This window comes from Dama dama, chromosome 23, assembly GCF_033118175.1.
Source record: "Dama dama isolate Ldn47 chromosome 23, ASM3311817v1, whole genome shotgun sequence".
NCBI classification, from domain to species: Eukaryota; Metazoa; Chordata; class Mammalia; order Artiodactyla; family Cervidae; genus Dama; species Dama dama.
This window is the reverse complement of record NC_083703.1, coordinates 60,106,774-60,131,761: the sequence shown is the minus strand read 5'-3', so window position 1 is coordinate 60,131,761 and position 24,988 is coordinate 60,106,774. Positions and strand designations below refer to the sequence as shown.

General features: G+C 42.4%; 1 protein-coding gene across 1 annotated transcript in view; it reads left to right on the top strand.

Annotated features, from left to right (window-relative positions):
• Positions 1 to 1,427: 1,427 nt before the first annotated feature.
• PSMF1 (proteasome inhibitor subunit 1) overlaps positions 1,428 to 24,988 on the top strand; it is a 41,212-nt gene continuing 17,651 nt past the window's right edge. The window contains exons 1-4 of the mRNA XM_061126972.1: positions 1,428 to 1,719; positions 6,760 to 6,912; positions 8,444 to 8,526; positions 11,151 to 11,333. Coding sequence (XP_060982955.1) covers positions 1,591 to 1,719; positions 6,760 to 6,912; positions 8,444 to 8,526; positions 11,151 to 11,333 — 548 coding nt within the window. The 5' untranslated portion in view covers positions 1,428 to 1,590. The remainder of the gene's footprint in view (positions 1,720 to 6,759; positions 6,913 to 8,443; positions 8,527 to 11,150; positions 11,334 to 24,988) is intronic.

Below are 24,988 nucleotides of genomic sequence, written 5' to 3'. Positions count from 1 at the left end.
TTTTCTTTTGAGTGTGATGGGAATCCTGGGAGGTTTCAAGCAGAGAAGAGATGTGATCTGGTGTGTGTTCTAACAGGATCTGTAGTTGCAGAGTGTAGAACAGACTTTCAGGAGTCACAGATGGAGTAAGGCAATTTAGTGGTTGGTGCAGACATTCAAGTGGGAGATGATGGTGGCTTGCAGGAGGATCAGAAACTAAACTGGGATCAGAAAACTAAATTTATTTGAGTAAAAACAGTAAGTGGTAAAAATCAGGACGAAGACAGTCAAATAAATGACTGACATTTGGAAGTAGATCAGCTATGCAGTCAGTAGATGTGTCTTCTTGGGGGAAGCAGCTTCCATTCTCCAAGTGAAAAATCAAAGTGTTAGTCTCTCAGTTGTTTCCAACTCTTTGAGACCCCCATGGACTGTATCTTGCCAGGCTCCTCTGTCCATGGGATTTTTCAGGCAGGAACACTGGAGTGGGTAGCCATTCCCTTCTCCAGGCGAACTTCCCGACCCAGGGATGGAACCCAGGCCTCCCACTTTGCAGGCAGCTTCTTTTCCATCTGAGCTAAATCTGCAAAATGGGAATGACAATGGAACATATTTCATAAAACATTCGATAAAGTGATATGAAGTTTTTCACCCAGGATCCAGCACATAATAAACATTTAATAAATGTTATCCAACAAGCCAGACTGCTGGATTGCAGTACCATTTCTACTGTTCACTCAACTTGGTCAAATACACCCCCTGTGTGTGTTTGTTGCTGTTGTGTAGTCACTAAATCATGTCCTACTCTTTTGCGAACCCATGGACTGTAGCCCATCAGACACCTGTGCCCATGGGATTTCCCAGGCAAGAATCCTGGAGTGGGTTACCATTTCCTTCTCCAGGGAATATTCCGGACCCAGGGATAGAACCCGCCTCTCCTGCTTGGTAGGCAGATTCTTTATCACTGAGCCACCTGGGAAGCCCCGTGTGTCTGTTTTCCCATCTGCAAAATGGAGCTATCAAATACCAACTTTGTAGGGTCGAGTCTTGAGGATTAAATAAATTAATACAAGTAAAACATTTACAACAACGTTCCATGGAGCAAGCACTGCCTTAAGTGCCAACTATTACTACGAATATGTTTTAACCTTATTTCGTAATCTCCTCCTACCAGCATACGCCCACCCTATTTTGCAGAAATCTGTGACTCAAAACAAAGGTAGCCTCTCTTCAACGATGCCACAACCTAGGTGTAGCACACCTACCACCTACAGAGAAGATGGAGATTCCAGATTTGAAGGACCTCGCTCCCAGGGGTCCTGCCCTGCCCACCCTAGAGCAGGGTTCCTGTTATGCCTGGCGGAACCTTTAAGAGTCTTCCTTCTGTTTCCAGCGGGAGCTCTCGCGCGGCAGCGCGCGAGTTAGAAGTTACTTCCGGTGGCCACACCCCCCACCCCCTCCACCCCTGGGCGTCTCCATTTTGGTCGCGCAGGTTGACACTGGACCACAACCTGCGGAGTAGCGGAGGGGAGTCAGCAGTATTGTGAGGGCCCAGTCGGCTCACCGTACTTTCTCCCTCCTTTCCTCCGCCCGCAGAAGCCAGGGTCGCCCATGGCTGGCTTGGAGGTACTGTTCGCGTCGGCGGCGCCGGCCATCACCTGCGCGCAGGACGCGCTCGTCTGCTTTCTGCACTGGGAGGTGGTCACGCACGGCTACTACGGCTTGGGTGCCGGCGACCAGGTACGCCACGGAGCCAGGGTGGCGTGGGACCAGGGTGGAGGCGGGAGGCGTCTTCTGCCCGAATCCAGAGACCAGGGGCCTGGTCCAGACTGCCCGACCTTCCCCTTTCCCAGATACGGGCCCTGAGGTTTATGACACCTTTGGCACCTGTAGTCTGCGGCTCAGGGAGGTTCTCTACTGTTCCATTCTAGCTGGCACAACATGATTTGAAAACCCAGGGTCAGAAACTCTCTCCAGCACCGGCTGGCGTTCTCCCAGGCAGGCATTGTGCCCTCTGGCACTGAGACGGGGGTAATAAGCTCCCTTGAGCACTCCTCACCTACCCGAACTCCACCGAACTCCTTCACAAGCCGCTGGGTAGGGTGAGGGCTGTATTCAGTACCGCCCTCCTAGCGTACCGGAGCGTTCACCTGGATCCATCCAAGCACCGGTATAGAGGGACACCAGCATAGGGGAGTGCTTGGACTCAGCTCCAGTCAAGAGCCGAGAGGGCTCGACACTTCACTCTACTGCAGGGCCCCGTGCTGCCCACTCACCGTTGTCATCTTGAACTCAGGCTTTGGGCCAACAACCGCCTCCCCAACATGTACACACATGCATCCTGGGTGTGAAGGCCAGGTAAACCTTCCTTCACCAAAGCTGTCCCTACGGTAGCAGCCCCTCCTGCTCTCCCATCCTCAGACTGCCTCTTAGAGCCGGGGGCCTTGTTGCCAGTCCCCACAGAGCCCCAGGACTGCCGGGCCCAGCCTGCCTCACTTGATTCTTTGCTATAGCATTCTCCCACCTTCCCAGCCCCTTCCCTGTGACTCTCCCCCGCAGGGTCATTGTACACATCAGCTTCCTGTGAGCACTGACCTGGACCCCTTCCTGCACAAATCCTGTCAGCAACTCTGTCGGAGACACTTTGACAGCCTAGAGACATCAGTTCGCGTAGATCATTGCCTCCTCCTAACTGCCACCATTCCCGTGTCATGTACTCCAGGCTTCCAAGTTTTAAGAAAGAACACGATTTGGTCTAAAAAAAGATCGCTGACTGAATCTCAGAGGTACACTCTGTTTACTGTGCCACATGTTGAGTTCATACAAAACAGAAAAAGCTGCTGGCTCCAGACCTCTTGGGGGAGACCCCAGGAGAGTGCAGATGGGGGTTTGGAAAGCACTGTCCACCCCAGTGCTAGGTCAAGCATGTGCCCCTGGGGGATGGGTGTTTGTGTTGCGCACTAGAGGGTGGTGTATTTTTGCTTCTCTCTGCCCTTAAATGCTTTTAGGGCTCAGGTTGTGCTTGTCCTCCTCTCACTTTCTGCGTTTACTTTCTTTCAGAGTAGAAGCCTTTTGGGAGGAGTATCTTTCCTATTAGTTTATTCAAGAGAGGTTTTAGTTTTCCAGCATGGGGCCAGCAGACTCAGCTGAGACCAGCAGTGTTTGCAAAGTTCAGAGAATGTTTGTCTGAAGCAGCCTCCTCCTGCTTCCCACCCTTCTAGGGTTGATAAGAGAGAGAGGAAGGTCCTGAAATTGTGTACTTGATCATTTAATATGTTGACAGTTAAATAGAAAGCTAAATTGTCTCCTTTTCTCTTTGGTTCTGTATCCTCTGGTTCAGGAAAATTGTGTACATAAAACTTGGTTAGAAGAGCAATGCATTTTCAATCAAAAATTCAGTATTGAATTTGGATTTCTCTCCTGAAGCCAGCACCACACCTCGTAAGAACTTGACAGCTATGTCAGGTGGTTTAGGTGGCAAGGGAATAGAGATGGCCATAGGCTTGAATTCGAGGATTTTGTTTTCTGTTGTAGGAATCTAAGGATTATGACAAAAGAGAAAAATGCCTGAAATGATCTTTTGGGGACACATTTTAGCCCAGGGATACTGGGATGCACTCACGGCCATTAAAAAATACTTCTAACCCCAGGATTTTGCCTAAGGGGACAGCTATCTTTACTTCGTGGGGTGGGGGTCTTTAGCCATAACATGGGCAACCAGGAGCTCTGAATGCCAAACCCAGTTCTGCACCTGACTTACCATGACCTTGGGCAATTCTCAGCTCCCTCTTGTTCTTTAGTTGTTAAGTCATGTCCGACTCTGCTACCCCATGGACTGTAGCCTGCTGGGCCCCTCTGTCCACGGGATACCCCAGGCAAGAATACTGGAGTGGGTTGCCACAGCCCCCTCTTAGCTCTTAGATTTTTTTCATCCAAGCAAGTTAAACTACACAACCATGTACTTTGGCTGCTTTCCAGTTGTAGCTCTTTGGGAGGTCTGATATTGATGTCCTGGTCTAGAAGGCAGTTGAATGCCATGTTTGGCTTGTTATCACCAAGGCCAGTCTCTCAGTCCCACCTGTTTTCACGTATCAGGGCAGGCATTGAGCTGGGGAACACTGGTTCTGCTGCAGTGAGAGGTATCAGCCCCGCCAGACCCCAGTAGTGTCTCTTGCTCAAAGCCAGATGTTACGGGACAAGTGAGCAGGCCCAGTTACTTATATTCCAAGAAGAAATTCTGGTGGGTTGAATGCTATGCATGGAGAATATAAATTCAGAGGCCGTTGATACAACAAAGACAAGTCATATTATCAAACTCTTGGCTTCCAAAGTAAACCATAAATCCAGGACACTGTACATGTTACAGGAAATTTGCCTAGCTAGGGATGAGGGGATAGTTTGTCTTTCTTAAGCAGAGTTGGCTGATAAGTTTCACTTTTGTTTTCTATCACTTTCATTTCCCTGCTTCAGGCCTGTGAGTTTCCTTGTCATTCAGCCAGGTTTGAAACCAGGCCAGTTGCAACATCTTGAATTTTATTTGGCACCACTTTCCTCATTTGATTCCTGAGGCCCAGAGGTGACCAAAGAGGAGAGGCCCACAGCCTCTGTTCTTGGCTTCCCGTTGTCCTGGGTATCTGTGAGGTTTGTGTTCCTAGACCTTTTGTTGTTTTTCGTCTTTGGTCCCACTCCTTCCCACTATAGTTTCATGAATACAGATCTTCCCAGTCCACTTGCTCTGTGTTTAGCTACAGACATGTGCATCCATGAAAATAATATAGAAGTTTTTTTTATGTGTTTTAATTATTCTTTTTACATAAATGGTACCCAGCTGTAAATCTCATTTTTAAAAAAAGTTTCTTTGTCATGTTGTTTATTTTTACCTGTAATACTGCAATTAGATCTAGTTGTTTCTTCTCACTGCTGTACTGTAGGCATATTGTGCAATTTGCCCCCCCTTTGGTGCCCCCAACACGCCCTTGTCATAATCCCTGTGCCTCTGTGTACAGAATTTCTTTTAGGAGTGGAGGTTTGGGGTCATGGGGTATTGGCTTATCTGATGGCACTAAATATTACCAAATTGCTCTCCAAAGGGGGTTGTATGCGTGTGAACAGCCTCCAGCAGTACTTAGAGGTTGCCATTCTCCTTACACCCACACAAACACCTGGCAAAAAATAGAGAAACGGATAATAGCAGTCGGATGGGTGGATGCTCGTATCTCTGAATGCTAGTAAAGTTGAACAACCCTTTATGCAGAGTTAGCTGCTCTTATCTTCTGCCAGTCTTTCAAGTGGATTACCAGTTTTTATTGTTCATTTTTCAGGCTTTCCCTTTTTGTACTAGTTATTAATTCTTTCTCATTTGCAGCCATGGCACATAGCTCATCCTAGCCTGTGGCTGCCTGTTCACTTTGTTAGTAGTAGCGGTTGTTGATCAGAAGCTTTAAATCATAAGCAGTGTCAATGATAGCATTTTTTTCTTTTGTGAACCTTGTTTAAGAAATCTTTTCCCACATGGAAATCAGGTTTGGGGTTTTTCTGTAGAAATAGTTTGAGAACTATGTCACAAACATTAGTGTGTAAAAGGAAAGTCCTCGGGTTTGTTTGTTTTTCTTTTAAGAAAGGAGGGCATCACAACTCCCAGTGATGCATTTTTACATCCATTTGGTTTGCAAAAATATTTTAAGTTGGACAGCAGCGATGTTGCTGACCACTTGAAACAAGAACTTTGATACATTGCTCATGAGAGTGTAAATCCATACTTTGGGAAACAATTTGACTTTATCTTATAAATTAAAGGTTCTTCCCCTAGACATATTTTATAGAAGTTCATTTCTGTGTACCTAGGAGATGTATGAGCTACCCTGTGTACAAGAATGTTCATAGCAGCGTTATTTATAATAGCGTAACAGATAAGTTGGAAACACCCCACATATCCATCAAGTGAGTGTACCTTGCAGCATATTCATACAATGATGCATTATATGGCTGTGAACTATGTAGCAATGGGACGCACTGTGCATCAACTATAGTTATGGATAACTCTCAAAACAATATTGAATGAAAATGACAAAAGTGATGCCATTTATATAAAACTCAAAAACATTTGAAACAACTTATTTTTAGGATTTGTGTATAGTAACACAACTATAAGGAAAAATAAGGAAATGTTTAAAAATACAGACTGGTGAGTACCCACCAGGGAAGAGGAGGGGGATTCATTAGGGGTACACCACTCAGCCATGTTCTTTGTTGTAAGCTGGCTGTAGATACCTAGTCGTCCATTTTATTCTTTTTTTATCTTGTACATATGCTGTATTTTGTGTTTGTTTGAAAGTTGTTCATAACTTTTGTTAAACAACTACAGTAGTCTAGAGAGGTGTCATTAGAATCTGTATTTTTAGTCACTACTTTCATGATGCCTTTGCAGTTGGCCGAAATTCCAAACTTTGAGAAACACTGTCTTTAGAATTTCACAGTATTCCTTGAGATGACTGGCCTTATTCTTGGCAGGGAGATGGAGAGGAGATTATTCAACCAAGACTGTAGCTTCTTGACAGGTTCCAGTGCTGTGTCACAGAGGCAGTCAGGAGTGAGGGAGGAACGCTGGAGCTGGAGTCCAGAGACCACAGATCCTGTCACTTGCTGTTGGACCTTCGACGTTTTACTTCTCCCGACCTCCATGTCCTCGTCTGTAAAGTGAGGGAACAGGATTAGATTATCTGTAATTTCCTTTTTTCAGATCTGAAGTCATGATCTTTCTCCTCTCTGGTATCCTCTCAGCCAGGTCCCAATGATAAGAAATCAGAGCTGTTGCCAGTGGAATGGAACAGTAATAAAGACCTGTATGTCCTCCGATATGAGTCCAAGGATGGGTCCAGAAAGCTCCTCGTGAAGGCTGTCACCGTGGAGAACAGCATGATCATCAATGTGCTGGTGAGTCTGTAGTCATAAAGAGTCTGATGTTGGGAATGGACCTTGGGATCGCCTTTTTGAAACCCATTTAAGAGCCCTTGGTGTATGTGAAGCCTTTACCTAGTGATCCTACTTCTGGAACCTTATTCTGAGGCCAGGACCCTAAATGGAGAAATGCTTTGTGTTCAAAGATGTCTACTCCTTATTATTGTAAAAGGAAGTGCTTGCCATCACAAAGGAATAGTGAAGTAAATTAAAGGTAGATTCATTCAGGGACAATTTGGGAGAAAACAAAAAAAGCTTATTGTAGCCCTAGGGGACTGCTTTTAGTTCTCTAGACATGCATGGCTCACAGCTCTCTGCTGCCTTGAAGCCTTTATCCTTCTCGTTTTTTCCCTCCTGGAAAGCTCTTTCTCTCCACCTTTGCTGCCTCACACAGGTAACAGTCCTTTAGCCTGACTGACTCCCTCTTGTTTTCTTCTCAGTTACTCACAAAGTTCAGTCAGTCCTGACTGCTTCCTCTAGTCTGTCAGGAAGATCTAAATTATGCCTCTGCTTCATCATTTTATTTTCCTGCCTGGTACTTGACACGGTTTGCAATTCGTTAATTACATTTATGCTTTGGTATAATATTTTGTATTCTGCCACTATAGCAGAATGTTCTGTAGTCTATATAACATAGACTTCAAGCACCCTGAGGGCAGTGACTCTCTTAAGTTTGGCCTGGTTGTCTGGATTTGTATAAAGATATCATGCAGTCTGTAGTGTTCTGCACTTTGCATTTTTACCTTGATGTGTTTTGGAGGTCTTTACATGGCAATGCAAATGACTATGCCGTACTCATTTTAACCACTTTGTAGTATTCCATAATACAATAATTTATTTACCCTTCTTCCTTTTGATGATCACTTATATATTATATCGCTCAAGGTTCTTAGTTTGAAATAACAAAATCCCCTTAGGTTCATTTAAATAGTCGGGTTTATTAAAAGAACTGGGATAACTGAGTTTTCGGAAGGGCTGGAAAAGCAGTTTGAAGGCTAAGCTTCCAGGGCATTGCTCCAAACCATGCTATGGAAACCAGTGCTGCTGCCGTCAGCCCAGAGCATTAGGTACTGGCTGGCTGCCAACCCAGGGGCCCCCTTCTCATGAGCCACTGATGTTGTAGCCCCTATGCCTCTGCTGCTGCCCGTAATGGCAAGATGTCTGCTCCTTACTCAGCCTGTTTATCCATGTTGCTCACCGCCAAGTTGAAGTTGTACATCTATTTGGCACCCCATTCACATGTTTGCTTTCAAGCTGCAAAAGAGCTTGGGAAGTAGGCTTTTCTGGGCTCTGCCTCAGAAAGGCATTATTCCTAAATCCAGAGTTGTCCCCAAATGCTCAATGTGTATTTCATCTGTTACAAACAGTCCTTGTATATGTCTCTTGGTGCCCATGTGTATTTCTTTAGGTTGGATATAAAATTGTTCTTCTCCCCCCAGTCGCCCACTTACTCACTCATTAGACCAGACATACCCCAGTCTCTCATTTTCTGTTTTCATTTTTCTAGGAACATGGCTCACAGCAAGTGTCAGATTTGACCCTGAACTTGAATGATTATATCGATTCAGAACATCTGGTTGACTTCCACAGGTATTTCTAAGCAATGGCTTTTGCCTAGGAAAAAAGAAGAGAGAACCAATGGCCAGACAGACATAAGGAATGGACTTGAGGTGTTAGAAAATGGAAGAAGGTTAACAGAAGGATCTTTCTCTCCTGGGCACTCAATTCTTTTCTGTTTTTAATTTATTTGAAGAGAAGATTCATGTGGGAAATGCCCTGTGAAATAAAATGATGCGACCAAGAGACCATAAGTCTGCGGGGTAGAGATGGGGCCAGGCCAGTGAGCTCTTAGGATAAAGTGTAGCTACTCTGGTACACTTCATTCCCCTGTTTTTTTTAATGGACTTTATTTTTCATAGCAGTTTTAGGTTCACAACAAAATTGAGCAGTAAGTGTAGCAAATTCCCTGGGACCTCCCTCTTGTCCCGCACTCTCAGGGTCCTGCAACAGAGTGGTGCCTTAGTTATAGTTGACGAACCTATGCTGACACACATTATCACCCAGATTCCATTCTTGGTGGTGTTGGGGTGTGTTTACTTTTGTAAGAAACTGCTACACTGTCTTCCTCAGTAGCTATACTATTCTACTTTCCCACCAGCAGTAAAGGAGAGTTCCTATTGATCTGCATCCTTGTCAGTGTTTCACATTTTGGCCATTCTAACAGCTGTGTAGTGGTATCTCATTTTTGTTTTCATTTGCAGTTCCCTGATGACGTATGATGTTGAGTATCTTTTCATATGCTTTTCTGTTGTCTGTGCATTTTCTTTGGTGAGGTATCTGTTCAGGTCTTTGATTCATTTTTTAATCGAGTTGCTTTCTTAAGGTTGAGTTTTAGGAGTTCTTTGTATATTTTGGATAACAGTTATTAATCACATTAAACATTAATGTGATTAATGTAATTAAACATTAGTCATTAAACACATTAATATATGTGTTTTGCAAATATTTTCTTGGAGTCTAACTTGTCTTCTCATTATCTTGACTTTTTATTTTGAAATTTGCAACCCCTCAGAAGAGAGTTTGCAAAAATAATACAATGAACACCCATATACCCACCACCTAGGTTCACCAGTTTTTAATGTTTTGCTGCATTTACTTACTTTTTCTGTATGCTTTTTTGTTCTTGAGCCATCTGAGAATTATTTCCAGACTTTATGAACCTTAAACCCTAAATATTTCAGCATGTATATCCTCTTTCTTACATAGACGTCCTCCTGTATAACCTTAAGGCAGTTACCACACTCAGGAAGCTTAGCTTTGATACATTAATGTCATTTAGCACACAGTCAGTGTTCAGGTTTCTACAGTCATTCAAGGAGTGTCCTTTCTGGATAGTCTAGTAGTTTTCAATTTGAGGTTTTTGTGTTTTTTAACCCAGCCAAATATCACACGTTGTGTTTATTTTCATGTCTTTTCAATTACCTTTAAATCTAGAAGTTTCCTAGACTTCTATCTTTCTTAGCATTGCTATTTTTAAAGACTTGAGGTCAGTTGTATAGAACACTCAGATTGTTTCCTTATCATTTGATTCAGGTTGGACATTTTCAACAAGAACTCTATGTAAGTGAGGCTATGTTCTTCTAAGTGTTTCATGTCAGGCACATGACATCTGTCTTGTTGATTTTGTTCAATTTGATCACTTGATTATGACAGTATTTGCCACCTTTCTCTCCAGTAAAGACATCTGTTTTCCTTCAGGTTTTGATTTACATTTATGAGGTTTGCTTTTTTTTCTTTAATTTTTTTTATTGAAGTATAGTTGATTTACAGTATTGTGTTGATTACTGCTGTATAGCAGAGTAACTCAGTTATACAATGTAGACATTTTATATCATATTCTTTTCCGTTATGGTTTATCACAAGGTATTGAATGTAGTTCCCTGTGCTACACAGTAGGACCTTCTTGTTTATTCATTCTGTATATACCAGTTTGCATCTGCTAATCCCAAACTCCCAGTTCGGTCCTCTTCCACTTCCTCCCATTGGCAACCACCAGTCTATTTTCTGTGTCCCTGGTTTATAAGATTTGTTTTTTGACTCAGGATATGACTCATTTTAAAATGACAGATTTTTAGGAACTCCACAGAGTTCTTGCTCACTCCCTGCTACCTCACTCTGCCTTAACACTTCAGCGATAGCTCACATTGTTTTTCTCTCACAGACAGAGAAAAAGAGGCCTAGAGCAGCCTTCCAAGGGCCTCTGAGTTAGTGACAGAATTGGACATTAAGCCCCAGAGCCCTGCCTACTTGGGCCAGGAACCTGGTTATCCTTCCCATGGAGCCTTTGCCTTCCATGACTCTTCCCATGACATGTGATGAACACACAATGAGGCTGAGCGCAGGGTGGGGTGGGCTGGGCCCAGAGGAGTCAAGGCCCTGTGCCCCTACACCCTCACCTCTTTCTAATGGGGTGGTAAACGAGAAGGGGCAACTCAGATGCCTAAGAAGCTTAGGCCCAAATCTCGGAGACAACACCGGGCTATTGCCCCCCTTACCCAGGTCCGCCGGGCGGCCTGTTCCCACCCTTGCGAACAGTCCAAACGCTATCAGGGCCGTCGCCGCCATTGTCGCCGCCGCCGCCACCACCACCAGAGTACTGTGCGCAGGGCTACCAACCAGCTGAAAGCCGCTGACGCCTCGTCTCCTTTCTTCAGGGTCTACAAGAACAGCGAGGAGCTTCGGTCTCGCATTATCTCTGGGATTATTACACCTATTCATGAGCAGTGGGAAAAGGCCAATCTAAGTCCCCACCGGGAGTTTCCCCCTGCCACTGCCAGAGAGGTGGACCCACTCCGGATTCACCCACAACACCCACACACGAGCCGACAGCCTACCTGGTGAGTACGCAGCCCGCAGAGGGCAGCCCCAGCTTCTCTAGATGGATTCTGTCTGTGACCGTCCTGCTTGACCCCTCTCTGGACCCCCCACATCTCTTCAGCAGAATTGTCGAGAGTCTTGGTATTCAGAGACAGGAAGTGGAGATCTGAGTGGAGCAGTGAGTTCTTGTACTGCTGCTGGTCACACTAAAGTTGCATGTATCTTTTTTAGAGGCTACACAGAGCCTCTGACTTGCCCAAGGGTCAGTGCCTCTGAGGCGTGCGTGTAGTACTCCACAGAGTTGCTGCCCAGCTGGTTCAGTTATTCATTCCAGAGCTATTTGTACAGGACTATGTGTCAGGCTTTTGGGGAAAATGCAAAGATGCAGAAATACTGGAGGTTCCTGGAGGGGATGTCGTTTCAGTGTTCCCTTTCTTTGCATTTCACTTCATTGTAGCCCCCGATCTCTTTGACATCGTGAAAACTTTTCCAAAACAGCATGAGGTCTGAGCAAGTCACATCTAAGATCTTTGCAGATTGGGATGGCAGTATTTAGGACTGGAGACTTCTGCTCTGAGGGAAGACAAGGAGCAGGGACACCTTAGTCTCTAGCTGAGAGGGCACTTTCCAGTTTGGAGCCCACAGTGCGGTAGTAATGGTGGGCTTGGCAGGGTTGGGAGGGAGGGCTCACTGTGCAGCCATAATAAGCACTCAATAAGTGTTAACTGCCATTGTTAACACTCTGTGTTGCAGTTGTATACCTTTGATTAATTAAATAAATGGGAGATTTATTATAATAAGTAATAATTGGCAAGTCTCTCTGACAATTTTTGGAAATACTGGTTTCTGTGGGGAAAGTGGAAATTGATAAAAAGTTTTGAAAGGTTGGGAACAGCTTGTCTGATCTAAACCCCTTATTTAAGATGACTTGCCTAAGGTCACCAGCCAGTAATAGAGAGACAGAGCAGGAGCTACGGGTTCAAGTGTCCTCACTGTAGCCCAGTGCTCTGCTGTGATGTAACCAGAATATGTTGACAAGGTTTAAGGATAAGCCCTAGAGAGCAGTCAAATTGGGGAATACTTTTAGATCTTATTAAGTGGATAGTAATTCTCAGCTCTCTCAGATTTACTTCCCATATCAAAACAAATATTCTCTGAAATCTCCTTTACTCTCTGAAAATGAAGTTCATAGATAATCTAACTTACCAAATGCACAATTGCAAAAGGGGTAAAGTATAATATAAATGAGAAATAAATAGTAAATAATGATAAGATAACGTTTGTTTCATTGTGTAGATGCCTGAGCATAATTACACTAGAAAAGATATATGTACTTGTATGTGGGGTTATCTTGAATTTGACAGCATTTACAAATCACATGTCTGACAAGAGACTTGTAACATAGATACATAGAGAACTTTCATATCTCAGTAATAAAAAGGCAACCCAATTTCAAAAATGTTAAAGGATTTGAATAGACATTTCCCGAAGGAAGGTGTACAGGCGGCCCATAAACATGTGAAAAAAACGGAAATCCATACTACAATGATAAACTACTTGTTTCTGCACATCTTCATGTACAGCTTTTGTACAAGAATGTTCATAGCAGCATTACTTATAATAGCCTAAAAATGGAAACAGCCTAAATGTCCATCAACTGATGAATGGATAAATGTGATATATGCATACAGTGAGTGTTTCAGCAATAAAAAATGAAGTACTGATACACATCACAGCATGTATGAACCTTGAAAACATTCTGCTAAGTGAAAAAAGCCGTTTATTTGAAATGTCAAGAATAGGCAGATCCACAGAAACAGAAAGTAGATTATTTGGTTGCCAGGAGGTGAGATGGAAGGATTAAAGAGCATGAATGGGAAATGACTGCTGATGAGTACAGGGTGTTTTTTTAGGGTGCAGAAAATATTCTAAGAATTAGAGTAGTTGCACTTTCTGTAAACATCTAAGAACCAATATGTTAACAGGCTGAATTTTGTGATACATAAAAATATCTCAGTAAAGCTGCAGAAAAATTTTAAAAGGTCCTAGCTTTGTCTTATTTGGAAACATGAATATATAACAATTGAAATAAGGCTCCTAAGATCAGACTATAAGAGAACTGATAGTAATCGCCCATGTTTGAGATTTTGTATTTTCCCTTCAACTGGAGAGTGGTTTGGTAATAACCTAAACAATATTTTGTGAGACCAACATTATACTAGCAAAAGGAATTTGTTTAAAATTAGTTACTGAAGTCTTTCCCCCTAAGAAACAAGGCAAGGATATCCACTCTCACAAGTCTTACTCAGCATAGTACTGAAAATTTTGCCACCACATTAAGACAAGAAAAAGAAAAGGCATACAGATAAGAAAGGAAGAAATAAAAGTTTACATTCATAGTTCACGTAATAGTCTACATGGAAAATCTCAAGGAATCTACCAGAAAAAGAATATTATGAGCCTAGTAAGGTTGTAGGATGCCCGCTCAACATCCAAAAGTCAACTATGTTTCACTGTATTAGCAATAAACACATGGAAATAGACATTTAAGATACAATATAATAGCTTTTAGCTCAGCTGGTAAAGAATCCACCTACAGTGTGGGAGACCTGGGTTTGATCCCTAGGTTTAGAAGATTCCCTGGAGGAGGGCATGGCAACCCACTCCAGTACTCTTGCCTGGAGAATCCCCATGTACAGAGGAGCCTGGCAGGCTGCAGTCCGTGGGGTCGCAGAGTCGGACACAACTGAACAACTTAAGCACAGCACAGGCCACCATTTAGAATTACTGAAAAAAATACTTAGGTGTAAATCTAACAAAACATTTCAGACTTTTATGCTGAAAACTATAATCAAAGAAGACCTAAATAAATGGAGAAGCATCACATGTTCATGAATGGAAGACTCAACATAGTAAAAATGTCAAATACTCCACAAATTGATAACCCTCTGTGTGTTAGTGGCTCAGTCGTGTCTGACTCTGCCACCCCATGGATTGTAGCCCTCCAGTCTCTTCCATCTATGGAATTTTCCAGGCAAGAATACTGGAGTGGGTTGCCATTTTCTACTCCAGAGGATCTTCTCAACCCAGGGGTTGAACCTGCATCTCTTGTGTCTCCTGCATTTGCAGGCGGATTCTTTCCTCCTGCACCAAAGATGTCAAGTACTCCACAAATTGATACAGTAGTTTAATGCAATTCCTATCAAAATCCCAACAAAAACTTCTGAAGATAGAGCAAAATTATTCCATAATTTATACGGAAAGGCAAAGGAGTTTGGAGTAGCTAAAAATAATTTTGAAAATAAATAAAGTAGGAGAGATCACTATACCCAGTGTTCAGGCTTATTATATAGCTACATTAGATGGACAGACTCATAGGTCAGTAGAACAATGTTGTTGTTCAGTCACTGAGTTCTGTCTGACTCTTTGCGACCCCATGGACTGAAGCATGCCAGGCCTCCCAGTCCATCATGAACTCCCAGAGTTTACCCAAACTCATCTCCGTTGAGTCCGTGATGCCATCCAGCCATCTCATGCTCTGTTGTCCCTTCTCCCGCCTTCAATCTTTCCCAGCATCAGGGTCTTTTCCAGTGGGTCAACTCTTTGCATCAGGTGGCCAAAGTATTGGAAATTCAGCTTCAGCATCAGTCCTTCCAATGAATATTCAGGACTGATTTCCTTTAGGATGGACTGGTTGGATCTCCTTGTAGTCCAAGGGACTCTCAAGAGAACAGCACAGTTCAAAAGAATCAATTCTTCTGTGCTCAGCTTTCTTTATAGTCCAACTCACATCCATCCATGACTACTGGAAAAACCATAGCTTTGACTAGATGAACCTTTGTTGGCAAAGTAATGTCTCCGCTTTTTAATAAACAGTCTAGGTTAGTCATAACTTTCTTCCAAGGAGCAAGCGTCTTTTAATTTCATGGCTGAGGTCACCATCTGCAGTGATGCTGGAGCCCACAGAACTAAAGTCTGTCCATGTTTTTACTTTCCCCATCTATTTGCCATGAAGTGATAGGACCAGATGCCATGATCTTAGTTTTCTGAATGTTGAGTTATAAGCCAACTTTTTCACTCTCCTCTTTCACTTTCATTAAGAGGCTCTTTAGTTCTTCTTCACTTTCTGCCTTAAGGGTGGTATCATCTGCATATCCGAGGTTATTGATATTTCTCCCGGCAATCTTGATTCCAGCTTGTGCTTCATCCAGCCCAGCGTTTCTCATGATGTACTCTGCGTATAAGTTAAATAAGCAGGGTAATAATATACAGCCTTGACGTACTCCTTTCCCAATTTGGAACCAGTCTTGTTCCATGTCCAGTTCTAACTGTTGCTTCTTGACCTGCATACAGATTTATCAAAAGGCAGGTCAGGTGGTCTGGTATTCCCATCTCTTTTACAAATTTTTCAGTTTGTTGTGATCCACACAGTCAAAGGCTTTGGCATAATCAGTAAAGCAGAAATAGATATTTTTCTGGAACTCTCTTGCTTTTTCAATGATCCAGCGGATTTTGGCAATTTGATCTCTGGTTCCTCTGCCTTTTCTAAAACCAGTTTGAACATTTGGAAGTTCTTGGTTCATGTACTGTTGAAGCCTGTCTTGGAGAATTTTGAGCATTACTTTGCTAGCGTGTGAGATCAGTGCAATTGTGTGGTAGTTTGAGCATTCTTTGTCATTGCTTTTCTTTGGGATTGTATTGAAAACTGACCTTTTCAGTCCTGTGGCCACTGCTGAGTTTTCCAAATTTGCTGGCATATTGAGTGCAGCACTTTCACAGCATCATCTTTCAGGATTTGAAGTAGGTCCACTGGAATTCCATCACCTCCACTAGCTTTGTTTGTAGTGATGCTTCCTAAGGCCCACTTGGCTTCACATTCCAGGATGTTGGCTCTAGGTGAGTGATCATACCATCTTGATTATCTGGGTCGTGAAGATCTCTTTTGTATAGTTCTTCTGTATATTCTTGCTACCTCTTCTTAATATCTTCTGCTTCTGTTAGATCCGTACCATGTGGTTATTTTTCTCTAATTCCAAGATTATTGGCGTTTTTCAAGTGCATATCCCCTTTACCCTCCTTTTTCACCCTTTGTATCTCTATCACCTAGACCTATATCTTCACATTTTTGATGAGTTCTCTATCCAGCAAATGTTTCACTCTGAGTTCAGGGATCCCTGGGCCTGGGCCTGTACTTTGGAGGCATGTGCTGTCCCTCTAGTATGGGAGACAGGTGAGTAAATGAGAGTTTATATAACTGCCAGGTTATCAGGGATTATCACAGAGATCCTCCATCAGTGGCCTAGGAAAGGCTTCTTGGGGGTTGCTGCCTGAGCTGTGTGTTCATGGGGAAGAGGAGAAGTGTTCCTCAGGCTCCTTTTCTTTTTACCTTTTCATATGTCAGGATTATTTTCTCAGATTCCTTTCTGGGAAGGTTGTTCCAGGCTGTGAGACCAGCAGTCCAGTGGCATCAAGGTCTGAAAGCATGGGGTTATCTCTGAATTTTGGTTTGAGAAAGAGTTCATGTCAGAATCCTAGGATATAATAGCTCTGAAGGATAAGACTAGATTTTGCAAGCACCCTGATGCCAGGCATACCTGATGTACCTGAATCTCCCCAGTGGACAGTTGTAAATCATTGAAGAATACTGACAGATGGCAGTGGTGTCTTTGCTAAGGATCCTGGTGGATTGGAAGGGGTGAGGCAGAGGGCCAAGACTTATCACTCCTGTGTACCACTTTTAGCAGAAGGGACTTCTTTCCCTTCTTTCTGCCACCTCACCCACCTCACATGTCAAGGAGAGAGTATCATATGGCAGTTAGAAATACAGGCTTTGCAGGTTGATCAGCTGGGTTCCAACCCTGGCCCTGTAGCTTTGCCTGTCTCAGCACAGTTAGCCTTGGTTTTCTCATGGGCAACTTGGGAATTATTGTACCTGTCTCAGGAATATGATGATAGATGTCATCTTGAGCTCATTGCTCAGAATATAGTAGATGTTCAAGAAATATTTCATGAATCTTAACTCAGGTAGCAGGCAGAGATAAGAACAACACTGAAGGTGTAATGACTAGATGGTCCCCTGGAAGAGAGAACCTTCTTTTATTTTTTTAAAATAACATAGCCTATTCCTCTGAGAAAAGGATTTGATGCTGTGGAGCCACTTAGGTGTGAGAGTATCGACCCAGAGGGTATGCTGGGCAACTGCATTTAGCCCAGGACCTCTATGGACATTGTTTCCATCGTGAGGACATGTTCCTCACAATGGCCACCACTTAACCTAGGGTAGGAAAAAGTGCTATTTCTTGGCTGTCCACCATGTGTTGACTGCCATCTCCAGTGTTTTCATTTATGGTTGCTCATCTTCCAGACAATCCTACATGGAGATCAGTGGCATCCCTGCTTTTACAGAGAAGAAGACAATGGTTAAGGGGAGGCAGCATAACTTCCCAAAATTATCTAACTGAGATGGTGAGAATTGAGCTTTGCCCCTACATGGGACTCAGAAGCTTATGCTTTCCCCATTGCACTCTTCAGTTTTAATTCATGTAATCGGTTTGTGTACAAGTTCAGTGTAGTGAGTGCACACTGATTTGGAAAAAAATGTATCCCCTACCTCTCCCTCCAGTGAGATCTTTCTCAAGCAAGCTAATTGTCTAGGACTAGGACACTGAACTGGAAGAAGAGGCGGAATGTTTAGGAGGCTTTTTGTCAGCCACAAGCGAATTGATGGGTCTTGCCTCTGTCATCCCCTTCTCCCTCCACACCCACCCACTGCGAGCCACCTTCCCCTGTCAGCACAGATGGCTATAAAAACAACTTCTTTGTGAGAGCCCCATCACCGCCTTGTTTTTGGGCAAGTAGGCACTCTTTTTTCCACCAATGCCAGTTTTAAGGGTAGGGCCTGAGGGCAGGAAGAAGGGAAAGAATGGGTCAGCAGAGGACCCATTGGACTGCTGCGGGTTGTTAATTAACCGTATCCCTGAACAGCCTTGGGTTCTGTTCTGAGCAGGAAACAACAGCCTCTGCCCCACTGCATAGCACACTGTTCTGTGTCTTCACCCGAACTTCCATACCAGCATACCACGTTGCCTGTCCCACACCTGGAAACTGCCAAATGCAAACTGAAGTTGAGATGTCTTGCTTCAGTAAGTGTGTGGTGACATGTGTGTCCAGAGCTTGTCAGAGGATACTGGTTTGCTGGTGTGATGCTGGCATAGAGGGAGAGGACATTCCATTACAATGGAGAATTGAAGATGCAAAGTAGGTCTGTTCTGCTGAGATCTCTCGGAAGAATTACTGAAAACAGCCCATCTGTGAGGGAAATTTTTTTTAATCTAAGCCTAACTTTTTTGTTGTCATTTTGATTCTAACCCATGTCCTTTTGCTCCATCTGTCCTCAGTCAGGAAATTGTATGCCCCAAATCTTATTCTCTGTTTTGAAAATTCAATTTTTCCTGTGTTTAGCCAGCTTTACGAAAACTAAATCCTTGCATATAAAGCTCTTATGTCATTCAAAATTCATTTTTTAATCCCAGTCAGTCTGTATCTTTACATATTTTTTAAATATTCCCAATATTTGTGTTCCACATTTTTTTAAATTTTATGTTTTATTTACTAAAGTGATAAATGTATTTTTTTTAGTATCTGATATTTTATTCTACTGATACATGCTATAATTTGCCTAGTCTTCATTGGGTATTTCAAGAATGTCCAATTTTTCATTTGAAATAGTATACTATGAACATCTGTGTAATAAAATTTTTATTTCCTGAAGTTACATTTCCTATGCTGGCAGATCTCAAACTTTTTTGTCTCAGAAACTCCCTTGCATGCCCCTGTTAGGTAGTTAGAATAGGGATAAGGAGTCCAGAATGGCGGTGGCTAAAAGACATGGAAGGGAAAAGCCCGCAAAAATAGAACAAAGGAAGGTTTCGAGGACCAAGTGAGAACCTCAGGTAAAACAAACAACACTCCTGGCTGGCCCAATTTACATAAGACAGGCCCAGGGACAGAGAAACCTATAAAAAGAGGAGCCAAAGGAGCCAAAGCCCTTCTCTCTCCAAAGCCCTTCTCTCTCTCTCTCTCTCTCTCCCTCCCCCCCCCCGCGTGATGGGGCGCTCTTCTCTTTGCGTCTTTGGATCGACGTGCCCTCATGCCTCAAAGGTGGATTTTCCTGCTATTATCTAAATAAAATAGAGCTGTAACACTGAGCTGTAAAACTGATTTATTTAAGAGCTGTAACACGGTCCGTCCTCCGAGAGCTGTGACCTGCCAAGGCCGCTTTAATGTCCGTCACTTCAAATTTTTGTTGTGATGAGACAAAGAACCGAGGAGTATACACTCGCCTGACACCCCCAAGTTACTTAGGAACCCAAAGGATGTGTTTTGAGTTATATCTGTCAGTTTTTACTGTATTATAAATTATAGCCAAAATATTTTAATTATAAATTAAAATTTAAATATACATTTATTCATTAAAAAATAATAAACCTCTTGTGTGTTAACCTAAATAACAAATTTTATGAAAATATTTTCCAAATCAAAAACTTAATGAGAGAGTGACATTGTTTTCATTGTTTCAGATCTTCTTAATATCTGGCATAGAAATCAGCTAGATTCTCATTTCTGCTTCTGTATTAAGTCTGTAGCTGATAATGTTTATCTTTAAGCCTTAATATAAATAAGTTGTTGGAAAAGAGAGGAGTAGTTTAGTAATTTTCAAATAATTGTGCATTTTCTATTTTGTATTACACTAAAACTTGATAAGTGATAGTTTCTTTAAGGTGTGAACCTAAAACAATAAGTGAAAGTGTTAATTGCTCAGTTGTGTCTGACTTTTTGTGACCCCATGAACTGTAGCCTGCCAGGCTTTGCTGTCCATGGAATTCTCCAGGCAAGAATACTGGAGTGGGTAATCATTCCTGTCTTCAGGGGATCTTCCTGACACAGGGATCGAAACTAGGTCTCCTGCTTTGAAGACAAATTCTTTACTGCTGAGCCACCTGGAAGACCCATTTAGAGAGAATAAGGGGAAGTTGGTAGTTCAGTTCAGTCGCTCAGTTGTGTCTGACTCCTTGCGACCCCATGGACTGAAGCATGCCAGGCCTCCCTGTCCATCACTAACTCCCGGAGTTTACCCAGACTCATCTCCATTGAGTTGGTGATGCTGTCCAACCATCTCATGCTCTGTCGTCCCCTTCTCCTCCCGCCTTCACTCTTTCCCAGCATTGGGATCTTTTCCAGTGGGTCAACTCTTCGCATCAGGTGGCCAAAGTATTGGAGTTTCAACTTCAACATCAGTCCATCCAATGAACACTCAGGACTGATTTCCTTTAGGATGGACTGGTTGGATCTCCTTGCAGTCCAGGGGGCTCTGAGGAGTCTTTTCCAACAGCACAGTTCAAAAGAATCAATTCTTCCGTGCTCAGCTTTCTTTATAGTCCAGCTCTCCCATCCATCCATGACTACTGTAAAAACCATAGCCTTGACTAGATGGACCTTTGTTGGCAAAGTAATGTCTTTGCTTTTTAACATGCTGTCTAGGTTGGTCATAGCTTTTCTTCCAAGGAGCAAGCATCTTCTAATTTCATCACTGCAGTCACCATCTACAGTGATTTTTGGAGCCCCCAAAAATAAAGTCTGTCACTGTTTCCACTGTTTCCCCATCTGCTTGCCATGAAGTGATGGGACCAAATGCCATGATTTTAGTTTTCTGAATGTTGAGCTTCAAGCCGACTTTTTCACTCTCCTCTTTCCCTTTCATCAAGAGGCTCTCTAGTTCTTCTTGACTTTCTGCCATACGGGTGGTGTTATCTGCCTATCTGAGGTTATTGATATTTCTCCCGGCAGTCTTGATTCCAGTTTGTGCTTCTTCCAGCCCAGCATTTCTCATGATGTACTCTGCGTATAAGTTAAGTAAGCAGAGTGACAGTATAAAGCCTTGATGTACTCCTTTTCCTATTTGGAACCAGTATGTTTCTCCATCTCCAGTTCTAACTGTTGCTTCTTGACTGCATACAGATTTCTCAGGAGGCAGGTCAGGTGGTCTGGTATTCCCATCTCTTTAAGAATGTTCCACAGTTTGTTGTGATCCACACAGTCAAAGGCTTTGGCATAATCAATAAAGCAGAAATAGATGTTTTTCTGGAACTCTCTTGCTTTTTTGATGATCCATGAGATGTTGGCAATTTGATCTCTGGTTCTCTGTCTTTTCTAAAACCTGCTTGAACATTTGGAAGTTCATGGTTCACATATTCTCCAAGCCAGGCTTGGAGAATTTTGAGCATTACTTTACTAGCGTGTGTGATGAGTGCAATTGTGTGGTAGTTTGAGCATTCTTTGTCATTGCCTTTCTTAGGGATTGGAATGAAAACTGACCTTTTCCAGTCCTGTGGCAACTGCTGAGTTTTCCAAATTTGCTGGCATATTGAGTGCAGCACTTTCACAGCATCATCTTTTAGGATTTGAAGTAGGTCCACTGGAATTTCATCACCTCCCCTACCTTTGTTTGAAGTGATGCTTCCTAAAGCTCTCTTGACTTCACATTCCAGGATGTCTGGCTCTAGGTGAGTGATCACACCATTGTGATTATCTGGGTCATGAAGATCTTTTTTGTACAGTTCTTCTGTGTATTCTTGCTACCTGTCTTACTATCTTCTGCTTCTGTTAGGTCCATACCATTTCTGTCCTTTATTGTGCCCATGTTTGCATGAAATGGTCCCTTGGTATCTCTAATTTTCTTGCTTTTTCCCATTTCTTGATAATTCCCATTCTTTTCCTCTGTTTCCTTACACTGATCACTGAGGAAGGCTTTCTTATCCCTCCTTGCTATTTTTTGGAACTCTGCATTCAAATGCGTATATCTTTCCTTTTCTCCTTTGCTGTTGGCATCTCTTCTTTTCACAGTTTTTTGTAAGGCCTCCTCAGACAGCCATTTTGCTTCTTTGCATTTCTTTTTGGGGATGGTCTTGATCCCTGTCTCCTGTACAATGTCATGAACCACCATCCATAGTTCATCAGGCACTCTGTCTATCAGATTTAGTCCCTTAAATCTATTTGTCCCTTCCTTGGGGCTGTTATAAATCAGAAGTCTGTTGGAAGAAACTGGGAGCTTATAGTATAATGGCTTTTCATTGGCCAAGTTGTGGCACTCTCTCATTACCTGAGCTGTTACCAGCAAGGAGAAAATCTCTCTTCCTCCACTGAAAGTAGTAAGATAGTGTTACTTCCTGCAGGAAATGGAAGATATTCTCTTCTTACTGGAGTCTGTGTTGATGTCCAGTGATACCTGCTTGAAAGCTATCCCTTCTGGCCTCCTCATTCTATTTTAGTTAGGTTTCTCTCTCCATTAATTTTCACAAAGGGTTAGTTCCAATGTAAAATTTGAATTCACATCAGTGAACTTTTTGTACGTTATTACATTAAAATCCACTGGTCTATCATGTCCTTTTAATGGATCTTTTACCAGTGCATGCTGTTGGAAGGTCATGTATTAGTTGTTTGGAAAATGCTGGTTCACTGGTATGTGCTGATCCACGAAACATTGACAAATTTTATTACACAATATCTAAAAAATCATATTCATCAGTATTACTAATCTCATCAGCATCTGTATCGGGAACCCATCAAGTTAGTGATGAATGGTGGTGGTGATTTAGTCGCTAAGTTGTGTCCAACTCTTGCAACCCCACGAACTGTATCCCTGTCCATGGGATTTTCCAGGCAAGAACATTGGAGTAGGTTGCCATTTCCTTCTCCTAGTGGTGAATACAAATTTCCAAATTGCTAATTTTCTTGAAAGCTTGAATTTTATCATTGGGAACATATACTGTCAGTTATTTTCCTTGAAGTAACAGGTTCTATGGTTTTCAAGAAAGTGTCTACTGTGTAGCCCAATCTGAATAGCCTTGGTTTGTCATTTTATGTAAAAATAGTTTTCCATGAAAAAATGGCTACTTTAGCTAGCAGCTTAGCTGCACAAAACAGCCATTGTATTTCTACATGCAGCAAAAGTGCTTTATGAATATTTCCTATTTCATCACACAGGATATTAAAAAGAAGTGTACTCAAAGATTGAGACTTTAGAACACTTGGTAATTTTTACCACCTTCTTTAAGGACATTTTGATGGGAAAATGGATGGGGGGGTAGATAGTTGGAGTGGCTGGTGAGTCAGATTACCATGACTGCTAGTTACTCACTGATACTTTTGTTTTTGTTTCTTTTTTTTAATTTGTTTATTTTTGTCTGCACTGGGTTTTAGTTGCTGCAAGTGGGCTTTTCTCTAGTTGTGCCAAGGTCTGCTCTTCCTTGCTATTCACAGGCTTCTCTATGCAGTGGTGTCTCTTGTTGCAGAGTACGGGCTCTAGAGTGTGCAGGCTTCAGTAGTTGTGACATACAGGCTCAGGAGTTGCAGCATACGGGTTTAGTTGCTCTGAGGCATGTGGAATCTTTCTGGATCAGGGATCAAACCCCTGTCCCCTGCACTGGCATGTGGATTCTCAACCACTGGACCACCAGGGAAGTCCTCATCATTGCTTTTGTACCATCAGTAAAAATATCAACACAGTGAAGAAAGCAAATAGTTTTTAAGATGAAATAGTTTTGACCTCGTGGACCCTCTGAAGTGAGTGTCTCAGGAACCCACCAGGAGTCCATGGACCACATTTTGAATATCTTTTTTTTTGTTTTTAATGTTTACAAGCCCATTTGAATTTACTCTTTTGTGAAGAGTCTATTCAAATCTTTTGCTTGTTTTTCTGTTGGGTTGTCTTGTCTTCTTATGATTTGTAGACATGGTTCATATAGTCTGGATTTAGTCCTTTGTCAGACATATGTATTACAATGTGTATTACAGTGTCTTCCCTCTGTAGCTTGCCTTTACACTCTGTTAAGGGTGTTTTTTTAATTAAAACATTCTTAATATTTTATGTAATTCCATTTATCAATACCTTCCCTTTATATGGGGTGCTTTTTTGACCTGTTTGAGAAAATTTTGCCCTATCCTATGGTCATGTAGAATTTCTCATGTACTCTAGAAGCTCTGTTGTTTTACCTTTTATATTAAGATAATCCATTTGAAATTAATTTTATGTGTGTTGTGAGATAGATACATGTTTTACCATATTGATATCCAGTTGATCTAGCACCATATTTGGAAAAGAATTATCCCCTACCTGTGCCACCTTAATAATTTTCATTTTTCATTACTTGTAATACAATGATAGTTGCCCTCATTCTTTTCATTGTAATGGAAGTAATCTTGATCCTTTTTTTTCCCCCCATGGATGGCAAAGCTGGTTCAGTAATATTTATATGACTGCTATATAGAGTGCCAACTATTGCAGAAATTGCTTGGCATTTCATCCATATTCTCTTATTTAATTCTCTCAACCCCATGAGATTAGTAAGGGCTACCCCCCTTTTATGGTTTACGTGAAACTGATGTTAATGTACAAGTAACTTGACCACAGTCATTCATGAGCAGAAGTTGTGTTATAGTAATAGAATATTGGATAGGGACTCAACGTTCAAGGAGTTCACAGTTGGTTAGAGCTGTTTACCCTTTTTATTCCAGACCATAAGTGTTTCTAAAACAGTTAAAGAAGTATGTCTCAGGTCTGTTGAAGCTCACAGAAGGGTGATTACTCTGAAGGGTTGAGTTGGGACAGGATATAGAA